Below are 12,057 nucleotides of genomic sequence, written 5' to 3' on the forward strand. Positions count from 1 at the left end.
GTACCAACTAGTGCAGCAGCAAACTCCTTTGACGTTATTTTTCTCGCGCCATGCATCCATCTATGGCCTAATGCAACTCGATTCCTCCATTTGACACTTTTCTTTTTATTGAGGCCCCATATGAGACAAGGCAGGAACCTATCTGCTGAAAGCAAATAATGCTCTGCATAAAGCACTCGCCACAGGTTAGTTATATGGGAGCAAGTGCCTCTCAGTATTCATCAAAGGTGTATTAGCGACAAATAGCGCATTTTCTGGTGCATAAGTCGCGTTCTTTTTTCTTTCTGTCGGTGCGTCTTAGAACGGTGCGATTTATATACGTTTATATATATTTCTTTAAAAAAAAGAAAAAAAAAACTGCCGTCAAAACAACATTTGATGCCATGTCCTCTGGAAGTTGCTACGGTTTGTGTACACGCTAAGGTACCGGGTTTTTCTCGTGACGATCGAGTTGCAGAGCGCCGTGCGAGGACAGAACAGCAACGCGAGGGGCGGCAGGCCGAGTCGACCGACTCCGATGTCGTCGCATCCGCAGATCGCTTTCAAGACGCGGCGCGCGCCGCTGCGCAAACTACGCCGTTGCTACTAGCGTACAAAGCCGCCACCCTACCCTCCCGTGCTGCCTTCCCGCTTTCCTCCCTTGTGCACCGTCGCACGCTTTCACTCGCACATACGGCATACGGCGCGCGGGGGCGATGTTATCGCCCTTTGGACTTTATACGGAACATAGCGGCGACCACGACGGCAGAAATGCGTCTGGAGTGCCCATATTGCTTGCGCGTGAAGCTCGTTCATGAAGTGAAAAGTCTCTGTAGTCAAAAAAAAAAAAAAAAAAATCGCTTAGGGAATAAAAGGTCCATCCTATAGACCGATGTGACTTGTATACGCTCCTTTTTCGGAAAAACTGCAGTTTTGAGACGGGTGCGACTTATACAAAGAAAAGGTGCGACTTATAGACCGGAAAATACGGTATCTGGGACAGCTCTGCAGTGCTTTCTCTCCTGACAGGCACTATAGTAATAGGACAGAGGCCAATATTCAGAAAATTTGGATGACAAATTATTGACCGAATGTAAAGTAATGAAGGCTATTCAATTCATATTAAAAATTTTCAGTACATGCAGACACCTAATTTGTCATATGTAGGTTGGTAGAGGCCAATGTCCTTTGTAAGGTGACATGCATGCTAGAAAAAGTTTATTCTTACACAAAATGCAAAAACAAATATTTTGTTAATAGCAACACTCCTATTGTCACGCTTTTACATCGTCGGGCTCGTCAAGCTCTTCCAGGTCCAAGTCCTCCAGTTCTTGAAATAGTGATTCATCCACTTTGACATCCTCCTCCCCTGAAGAAAGGTTAAGTAAGGGTCAGAAACATGCAAACAAAGGGTACCGTATTTCGTGCAATCTGCCAGACAGATTTTGTTGCTTGTCAGGCAAATTTTCGTTCATTTACATTAGGAATTAAATTATGAGGTTTACCATGCTGAAGCAACCAACACACAGGCTATGAGAGACTCCATAAACTGTGGTGGGAACAGAGGGCTACAAATTGAATGAGACTACCTGGGGTTCTTTAATGTTCACTTGAACCTAAGTACATGTACAAGCATGTTTTCATTGCATTTTGCCCTCACTGGATCGCAGCTCCCATGGCGAGTTGTTAACAAATACTGAGGACAGTGGCTCTGCAGATAGCGCACTGCCACTAAAGTTGACTTGCTGGAAGCAGCACAAAATACAGTATTTGCAAGTGACAAATTAGCAATTACTAATTAAATGAATGAGCTTTCCTTGTTTTGCAACTGCTGAATTGAAGTGGATCAAAGCTCAGCCATGACCATTTGACAGAAGTGCCAAGACTAGCACCAATGTTTGATAATGCTCTTTTGTATAACAGTTTCCTCATGGGTCAGCACTTTGGTGCCCACCACTCATGTTTGCGATCGGCATAATAAAAATACGGCTGCTGCGGCAACAGCCAATTGCGGATGAAACTTATGTTGGGGAAGTGGTGCAAGTGCAAGCTGATTTTCGTGATGTGCAACACGATAACTACAGTGAAATGCACTAATTTTCTTGTTACATTCCCAAAAAGCTTACCTCAAAGGCTAACTGCAACGAAATTTCACTTTGAGTAAATAGGCAATAAATAAGTAGTATATACTGCCAAGCATTCCTAGCACAGCTGCAGAGCTGGTACTCGTCTAATTTTCTTATTAAAAGCGTTTCAAGAGACGTGCACCTGGTGTTGAGAGCATACGAAATAAGTTCCAAAACTTCACCTCTGAGATTTATAAGCATGCCACAGGCAACAGCGTAATCTTGGAAGTCGTGACGAAGAGCTGCACATTCTAGGTCATGCGTGACTTCTAGAGAGTGGTAATGGCAGTGTTCTTTTCAGTTTTTGTGTCAAAAACAGCCATTTTTGGTAACTTTTTGTAATGCATCTACTCGTACTTCAAACGTAAAATATTGCAAGGAAGCTCCACATTATCAGGGTCCAAAACTTTGTTGCAGTTGGCCTTCAAGTGTACCGTGGCACAAAACTGTGTGGAACTTGAGTGTACAGTATAGGCCACTTCCCAGATTCTGTACATGTACGACAAAAAAAAAAAAAGAATTATTGGGTTTTATATGCCAAAACCACGATCTGATTATGAGGCACGTCGTAGTGGGGGCCTCCAGAAATGTGGACCACCTAGGGTCCTTTAATGTGTACCTAAATCTAAGTACATGGGTGTTTTTGCATTTTGCCCCCATTGAAATGCAGCTGCTGTGGCCAGGATTCGATCTTGTGATCTCTGTACAGATATCAGTCATGATAAGCCTACTTTTAAGCACTACAGACATTTATGTTTCCTTACTCTCTTCACCCTTCTTCAGCACCAGCAGTTAATATAACAAAATGTAGCTCTTATTTCAATGTCTAGCTAGAATTGAAGATGGCAATTTCCACACTCCACTGCAGTTTTGAAACATATGGTAACAATGTTAATCCAATGATTATGAACATTGATTGTTCCTGGCATGCATTTTGATTTTGTCACGATTTTACACCAGTTGGGTCACTATGGCCTATTATATGCTATAACAGCAAGAAAAAGCAGTGTCGATATGACTGACGTGCTTTCGATGGGCTGCAGAGCCACTTTCGATGGGGGCAGAATGCGATAACACTCATGTACCGAGGCTTTGTGTGCAAGTTAAAGCGACACCAAAGGAGAATATTAAAAGTTGCATCGATATATTACTTGTCTGGAGGCCTATCATGGTTTTCTGTTTGCCAATATACGACCTTGTTGCATAAAATATTGCAGCCAATGGCACTGCTGCTTACTTCTCAATTTGAATTGCCTGTGCCAAGGCAGATGACATAATCCTTAGGTGACCTCCCTCTCTGCTGCCCTCCATGACATCACGAGAGGTACCAGGGCATGAAATAGGTGGTGCCAATCTGATTTTCCATTTTAGAGCGAAAGCTCTACTACGTCATGTCCCTCAAGGTCATTCACTGCATCGCAATGACCTCAAGCCGCCGGGGCGTGAGTGTGGCAGGCGTGACATTGTGCCATGTGATTCGCTGCAGAGAGGTGTTGCAGCTGCACACGATCTGAGCCTCTGCGCTGCAGTACCATGTGACTAGGTGAGGGTTCAAATACTAAATATGGTCCGATGTACCACGAGCGTGCACACACGTTACGTCACGTAGGCGAGAACAACAGCATCTATAGTTCGACCGATGGTTCGACGCACTGGCGCAGCCAATGTCACTGGATGCAGCCAATGCGCTCCGACGTGCCCGGCGTCGAGTGATGCTCGCCCGTGCACTGATTATGTCAGACTATAAACGCGCCTTTAACGGCTGCTTCACTGACTACTTCACTGGCGCTTGGTTGCTCAGTATCGCCGTGGATGGTGCGCTGGCTGGGCCGTTTATGCGTGCTGCGCTTCAGAGTAAGCGACAGGCTGAATCCAATCATCCAGTAGATATAAACAGATGGCAAGCTGCGAAATCTCAGCAAAGGCAGGCCAGATTAGCATGTTAAAGATAAGTTTAGCAAGTGCGGAAGCGTGCCAAGATCGAAGCTACTGCATCCGCCACCGTTGTTCAGCAACATGAACAAGGAGAAGGAGACAAAGCCGTGGATACAAGTAACGGCACCCACAATGAACATTTGATGAACCACACCCTTCAGATGGTGGCAAGCTCGACTGCGACGGCCAGGTTTCACCACGATTTCATGGACAACCCATTTGGCAGCGCGTGTAACGTGTGGGAAAGACTGTGGCCTAACTTCAATGAAACACAGTGTGTATGGTCTTTGCAAAACCAAGCCAAACTGACTTTTCACTTGTGATGATTATGTTTACAAGAGTTAAACCTCAGCTAATTTTTCATAGTTTTATCATTTGCAAAAGCTCTGTTCTCACGACAAATTACAAATTCATTATTACAAAAGCCTAGCCTTTCAGTCTAGCTTGACTTAACATTTTCCTTTAGTATACCTTTAAAGAACCCCGGGCGGTCAAAATTTAATTGAAGCACTCTACTATGGTGCTCATCACAATCAACAGTGTAGTTTCAGGACATTAAACTCCATAATTGAAAAAAAAAGAGATCGCAAAGTTTGTGAGGCACTCATGCCTGCCATGTTAGAATCGCTTACCTTCTTGCATGAACTGGAGATCAGAGTCGATGAGGTTCGTGTCCTTCTCAAAGAGTTCTCGCCCCGTAAGTTTCCCAGATGCATTCAGCGTCTTGTCCCTGTTCCTAATCTCTGCCATCTCTGCATCGAACTTGCTCTTCCATGCCAGGAAACTCTCCACAGTAACTCTGGTGCCTTCAAATTTGACCTGTGGAAAGCAGCAGCAAAATTAGGGACACAAGCAAATTTCTTGAAGATGAGTTACCGTCACTTTTCCATCTGGAGAATGTGCTTAAATATAGCCCTTTTGTAGGCCAATTCCCGAAGTAGTGCAGTCTAAAAATGTGGGTCAATTGTGCAAGCAGTTCAGTCTAAAGTCTGCCACTCTTCCTACTCCTCTCACGCAAAGGGTGACACAACAGAGTGCTGCCTGAAGTGACTTTTACTTCAGCAAATGGAGGAGCGCTACATCCCATTTGTGCTTGCGAAATTTCATCAGGGGGAGTGGCATGGAATGAGACCGGTACTTGCTCGCTACTCGCCTTCCTATTGCCATGCCGCACCTGAACAAATCGCTGACTGAAGCAGATTTTGGAAAGCAGTATAAGAAATGGGCAGAGGGTTCCAGACGTCGCTATGCGTGCACTCAAAAAAGTTGGAAGGTGATTCAACTTCTAGCTGATGTCGATCGAACATCACTCCAGCGCGACTCTTACAATAAATTTTACGGTTCATACACCCGATTCTCACTAATTAATCGGCCAGGAAGACATTGCCTTTCATCGACTTCAACTATATAGGTTAAATCACCTTCCAACTTTTCAGAAGGACCATTTGCGAAGTGCAGTACAGTCAAACCTCATTATCACAAAAGAATGGTTATAACGAAGTAAGTGAAATTTCCCTTGAAGTTCTGAGAAATATACACACACTAAGAAATATAATGAATTCTGGCTCCCCCCTCAACTTCGTTATAACAAGGTTTTAGTGTATATCCAGTACGAAAACAAAAGCAAAAAAAAAATTATGGTCCAGTTGAAGACGTGAGCACAACATACTAATTTCACTATATCACTCAGGAAAGTGTGGAAGCACCTGGTTTTAAAGCTGGTGACCTGAGTTAGGTGATGCTGGTTCCTTACTGCATGCTTGCGCAGTGTGTCATCCTGCTGCTGGAGCATTTCCAAAGTGTGGTCTACAGTTTCAAATGTTCTTTTTAGCATTGTATGACAAACTGCCCCTAATTAGTAGTCAATTTTTGGCACTTTGACAGGTGAATGTGTCTGCGTGCCTGTCAAAGTGTCAAAAATGCATATAAGCACTGCTACTCCACAAGCCATCTCACCCCTGAAGAAAGAGCCAGTGGGGCTTTGAAACACAGAGTTTTTTCAATAAATTTGGTTGGAGTTTTCGTTATCTTTAATACAGTGCTGACAGTAAAACGTTCAGTCTGTTAATCATCATCAGATGAAAATTGAACCACAATGACTGACGGGAATCTACAAAGGGCCAGCAGTGAAGATGAATGCCGCCTTACCCTTTCCGCCTCCTCTTCTTTTTCTTTCTGTAGCCTCAATGTTTCGGACTTGTTGAATTTGACGCGCTCTGTGTGCTGATTCAACCACTCGGTTGCAGCTGAGACCAGGGTGAAAATCATGGCCATTCCAAGGTTCTCTTGAACCTGCGCAAACACAATCACTGTTAGGCAAAGGTTTGCGAGGCACCATACACACAAAACACTGGTTGTTGAAGATATCAACACAATGATTTTAAAGAAGTATTGACACATGTTTTTGAAGTTGTAGAAACTCTACTACACATCAAGGATGACACTTAACAAGTATGAAGTCTGGGAAAAACTTATCTTTTAATCTGACACTAAAGTTTGTCTCAAAATGCTGGACCCTGACGTCATCAAGATTACTGCCACATGATAACACGGAGCAAAATTTGCAGGCTAGGTAGATAAAAAAAGTTCCATCCATGTTTGTTCTGGCTGTGCTTGCTGTGGCAGCCGCAGCATTCACAGGCACAGAGCAAGCCAATGTATCGTGATGAATTCACCTCCTGGGTGCCAATACCAAAACTGGTTCATAGAAACATAACAGTAACTTATTTAGAGCACTGAAGTAAAAGAGCACAATACCCCTTTAACGCTAATTGGAATGCATTCTTTCGTTTCCACTTTTGTGACAATGTGAAAAATCTGAACGATTTTGGCTTGTACGTAGACTTAAAAGCACAACTTAATAATGAACCAATGGAAAGTACCAATACAGGCGCACAGTAAAGATGAACTATCGAAACAGAATATCTCAGCAACAATGTTGTCTTATTTTGTGTATGAGCACAGAAACGCTGAGCATGAGCAGTCAGAACTTGGAGCCTGGAAGAATGAGTTTGATTTTTCCGGCAAGTTTGACAGCCTATGTGTACCAGCAATATTATAATCAAAAGTCGTATATATGACCGCACCTGGCTTGTCCACGAGTATCCGTCGTATTATATCACATGATACCACCAGTCAGCCTTTCGAGTGGTATGAAACCTACAATTTCGTGCTTTACTCATTCCCAAACGTTTGATTATAGAAAAGTAAACGGAAGCTGAAGAAGAGAACAATGAACTGCTACAGATTACAAGAATGCCTGCCACGCAAACAAACAAACTGTCTTTCACAGTAAACATTGACAAAGTAAGCTTGTCCACACTGGCTGAAAATAGATAACACTATGTGTTTTGATAGTTGGTTTGGGTGCCTGTCTAGAGGTTCACAAAGCAACGTGGCGAAGCGCTGTTAAAGTATGATGCGCGCAATGGCTACCAATGTGAATTCGTTTTCGTAGCCCAAATAGTCATTTCAAAGACTGATTGCTGTCTGGTCTTCAATCTCACTCCCGCTAATGCTAATCGCGCCACTAACCAAAACCACGTTTACTGTTTAAGAAAGGGAAATAAGATGTCTTTGTATACTACGATCTATTCGCATGTACGCACAAGCACAAATCCAAAGTCTAAAGAAGACGTAATGGAGACGTTACCTGCTCATTAAGAGCCGTCATCAGCGCCTCGACGTCTTCCTCTTCAATGTTCTCGTATTCAACTGCCTCGATCAATGGGCCCTCCTCCGGGTAGCGAGGTACATAGGTGAACTTTAGTTTCACCGACGCTAGAACAGTCACAACGACAACAAATTGCACTCATCCACTGAACTCCCAAGCACATCATCATAAGGGATGCCTCTTACATTGTTCGTCTTCAGGCTGATCAACCGCGTCAGCTTTGACATCAATTGTGAAAGCATGGTATGGGTCTGTCTCTACGGCTGTGGGAAAATAACGAAATAGCACGATTTTCAGGCACGATAACTGAGGCGCGTTATACATGCATCTCACGTAGCGTACAAACCGAGTACGAAGAGAGAGAAAAAAAAACGATAACGAGTAAGTAGACGACTTACTTTCAAGTTCACTGGGATAGATGGATTCTAACGCTTCTATCTCATTTTTCTGTTCTTCTTGAAAGTCTGTCATCGTACTACAGCTGTGTTCCGTCAGTCGAGGATGTTATTTTTCAGACACGGCACATGGACGCCGCCATGTTGCAAAGGATGGCGGCGCTAGGAGCGTCAAATATTTATCTGTACCCTGGATATTTTGGCGCTATTTACTGCTTAGTATAAGCTATTAATATCAAAAAATTGGTTATTTATTGCTTTTGTTTATTAATACTCGTAGAAATGTATGTCTGAAACATCTGTTACAGTAGCTTTCTAGCGGCCGGACGGTGAAACTACGTTCACTAATGGCGATCGGCTGCTAACTGCTGAAACTTGACGCTCGAAGCATGGGGGAGTGTTGTGTTAACATTGCGAGTTCTATAGTTTCTTGAACTCCAGCGCTTGTGGTGTCAAACCGTGCCACCTGCGAAACCATTTCAGAAATTCGTTGCGCCGTCAGTTCCCTGAAATCTTCACTGGCATCGAGTGTAGTCGGCGCGTACCGTGAGATCTCGACACTGCTCACACGACTGTTCCCAGCCGACTGAACGATGTCTCGGCAAACTGTGCGGAGTGCAGATCCCAAGAAAGTGGTACGGACTGCCTTCTTTGATGTCTTAGTGACCACTTTCCTTCTTCCGCCTCGCGTTTTGTTGTTCTGTGTGCGCAAAGTTTTGTTCGTGCTCCCATTAGAAAGGGGGAGGGACACTGGTCGTGGAAGCGTTCCTTGAATTTTGCCTCTCTTTAACTGGATGCTTGTTCTCTTACACCCTACCTTTAGAGCTCCGAGCTCTTCACACTTACCTATGGTTCACTGGTGGCTCAGATGCTGAAGGATTATGAGAGCGACGAGGAAGTTAACAAGCAGTTGGACAGAATGTGAGTATGGGTGTTGTAGTTCGCAGTGCGTTGGTGCCTCTGAATCAGGCACGGTATGTGGCGTGTTACGTATAAATATAATTCCGGCTTTCTTGGTCCTTTGTGCGAGTTTGGTTAAAATGACGTAGCTCTGTTAAAAAAGAAGTTTAAATACTGTAAGCTGCCTTGACGAAGCATGGTTCGAGTGCATTCTTTACGTTAGGTATTATAGACCATGAATAGAGCTGCATGAGAAAAAAAAGATATGGCATAAATATTCATGCGCGTTTTTGCAGGGGCTACAACATAGGACTTAGGCTGATTGAAGATTTCCTGGCGCGAACAAATGTGGGCCGGTGTTACGACTTTCGAGACACTGCTGAAAAACTTCAGGTATGTTGTAATCGCGGTGAAATCGTGTCATATCTAAGTGTCTCGCTTTGTTTTTTTTTCTATTACTGATATCAAAAATATTGTTTCACTATTGTCATGCGAGGTTTATTGAATGCCACTTGTGACATATTTGTTTCGTTTGTCGACAGGGCCAATAACACGCACGCACACAGACTTTGCAGCCCTCGTCACAACTTCCTACTGAAACGTGTAGCACAAGGACAAGTAAATAGGCTGTTATCAAGTGCTAATAGTGAGATTTCAGTGTTCATTAAGAAACCTTCACTATGCTAATTCCGGCTAAGGCATTCTCTACAAAATCTCTCACAAGCTACCGCTCTGAAGCATTGATGGTCTTTGGAGCATTGATAGCATGGTCACATCAGCCACCTATTCTAATACACTGTACTTCAGCTACGGCCACCTGCTTATGCATAAACTGTAGCGGATCTTGATTTTTTGTTCTGTGAGGGAAATTCTCTAGACAATGTCTGAAACATTTATGAGGGTTCTACTTCAGTTTGACTATTTGGCATTGTACACATGACAATATGTGCACACAAAAACAAATACATGGCCAGGAAACGTTTTGTCTCGTGTTTCCATGATCTTGTATTCGTGCTTGCATGTGTTGACCATCATGAATACCTTATAACTTGCCCGATTTGCAATAATTTGACATTTCACTGAATTTACGTCACACATACCATTTTATTGACCCACAAGTGAAGTGAATGAGTTAAAAATGTGGTGTTAACAGATATTACCTTATCTTGACTTAAAGCTCATGTTGCTTTTGTGGTGAGCTGCCCGATTTTATTCAAGACTTGCAACCCATTTCCAATGTTATCTATGATGTGAAACTACATAGTAAACATGCTTACATTTCACATGCTAATCAGCTGAACATTTTGGCACATCGAAACTTTGACAACAGAGATTATCTTGTTCACTACTGCAGTCAAGGTGTTCTCCCTGATCATCAAAATGTAGCAATAGCTTGTCTAGTATTTAGAGTGACCTTGGTGTTTTTCACAGATGGCCTTCAAGATGTACTTGGGCATAAGTCCATCCATCACTAACTGGAGCCCAGCAGGAGATGAGTTCTCTCTCATTCTTGAAAGCAATCCACTCACTGAATTTGTAGAGTTGCCGGAGAGTCATGCTACCCTGAAGTACAGCAACATCATTCCTGGAGTGATTCGAGGAGCACTTGAAATGGTAAGTTGCAGTTTCTGCTGACTCAGCTAATAAGCCAGAGGAGCAGTTGAAAAGGTGAGTTGCAATTTCTGCTGACTTTGCTAATAAACCACAAATATTTGACTGAAGTCAAACTTTGTGAAAGTGTGTAGGATACGCAACATTTTTACTCTGTACTTGCCAGAGGAGCTCCGAATTTTTTCAGTTAAGACCAAGCACATTTGTTATTGCATTTCGCCCTTTTTTTGTGTTGAGTCGGTCCTTCTTAATTTATTTGGAAGTTCCTGAGCCTTCTTAGCCAAACAGCATCCTAGGCGAACATGAGACAATTTCAAATCCCGTTTTCATGGAGTGGGCAATCAGAGGCAGACAATGGAGGAGACGCTCTTCTGATTCCCTGTTTTGGTTAAGTCACGTGTCCCATAAGTTTTTGCTGGACTCACGGATGCATACAGCACAGTAAAGTATGCGACAAGGAGAGAAAGCCTGTGGGAAGGAAAGCAAAGGTGAGCAAGAAACAGTGGCAGCTGCATATTCTATCAAATGCCTGTAGTAACTGTAGCACCATATAGAAACATTTTTCTGGTGTATGTTCATTGTATGTTAGGCTGCTGAGCACGAGGTTGCGGGATCGAATCCCGGCCACGGCGGCCGCATTTCGATCAGGGCGAAATGTGAAAACACCCGTGTACTTAGATTTAGGTGCACGTTAAAGAACCCCAGGTGGTCGAAATTTCCGGAGTCCTCCTCTACGGCGTGCCTCATAATCAGAAAGTGGTTTTGGCACGTAAAAGCCCATAATTTAATTTTATGTTCATTGTATATTGCTACACAGCTGCCACTACATAACAAATTTTGAAGCTCACGGTGCTTTAGAGCACCTTTAACACCGGACCTCCGTACATTGTCGATGTGGGTTACACGCCACTCATGGGTTATTTCAAGCGATGTGGAGAGGTGGCTTAGAATGTGCCATGAAAACTGTAAAGGGGCATTTTCCAATTATGCCGCCTAATCAGACAGAAACAGTATTTTGCAACGTGTTTCTTTGGGTCGTTAAACACCGTGATCTCATTTTGACCATGCGTTCATTGTCTGTGCTTCAGGTTCAGACAGAAGTGGTCGCCTGTTTCGTTCATGACCAACTGAAAGGTGACTCTACTTCTGAGCTGCGAGTGAAGTTCGTGAGGCGACTGGAAGATGCCATCCCTGCAGGCGAGGACTGAAAAGACAGACGCTGCCCTTTTGTTTCTATAATGGTGCGTCACTTCATCTACCGTTGAGAATAAAGCAGCCATACATTCCTTGACATGAAGATCATCTTTGGTTTTGTGAAAAGGTCCGAAAAAGAAGATGCTGCAATGGGATGTATGTAGAGGCTACTGGGAGTACCGAAACAGCAGCTAAACCCATGTAATTGAGTTTCCCCTGTCTGTTCATTCTTTTCATTACACTG

The 12,057-nt window shown here is 43.4% G+C and overlaps 2 protein-coding genes across 2 annotated transcripts; one reads left to right on the plus strand and one right to left on the minus strand.

Moving 5' to 3' along the window:
• Positions 1-1,180: 1,180 nt before the first annotated feature.
• Positions 1,181-8,271, minus strand: LOC126522858 (RWD domain-containing protein 1-like). The gene is made up of 6 exons (XM_050171699.3): positions 8,112-8,271; positions 7,899-7,976; positions 7,693-7,820; positions 6,189-6,332; positions 4,673-4,859; positions 1,181-1,348 (listed from the first exon to the last, which is right to left on the minus strand). Exons 1-6 carry the CDS (start codon positions 8,182-8,184, stop codon positions 1,254-1,256), a joined length of 705 nt encoding a protein of 234 aa, XP_050027656.1. The 5' UTR covers positions 8,185-8,271; the 3' UTR covers positions 1,181-1,253.
• Positions 8,272-8,437: 166 nt separating this feature from the next.
• On the plus strand, positions 8,438-11,910 carry Bet3 (blocked early in transport 3). Its single transcript, XM_050171702.3, has 5 exons — positions 8,438-8,743; positions 8,932-9,029; positions 9,305-9,401; positions 10,440-10,622; positions 11,708-11,910. The coding sequence occupies exons 1-5, from the start codon at positions 8,702-8,704 to the stop codon at positions 11,825-11,827; spliced, it is 540 nt and encodes a 179-aa protein (XP_050027659.1). The 5' UTR covers positions 8,438-8,701; the 3' UTR covers positions 11,828-11,910.
• The last annotated feature ends 147 nt before the right edge of the window (positions 11,911-12,057 follow it).

The sequence above is a fragment of the Dermacentor andersoni genome, chromosome 6, assembly GCF_023375885.2.
Source record: "Dermacentor andersoni chromosome 6, qqDerAnde1_hic_scaffold, whole genome shotgun sequence".
Taxonomy (NCBI): Eukaryota; Metazoa; Arthropoda; class Arachnida; order Ixodida; family Ixodidae; genus Dermacentor; species Dermacentor andersoni.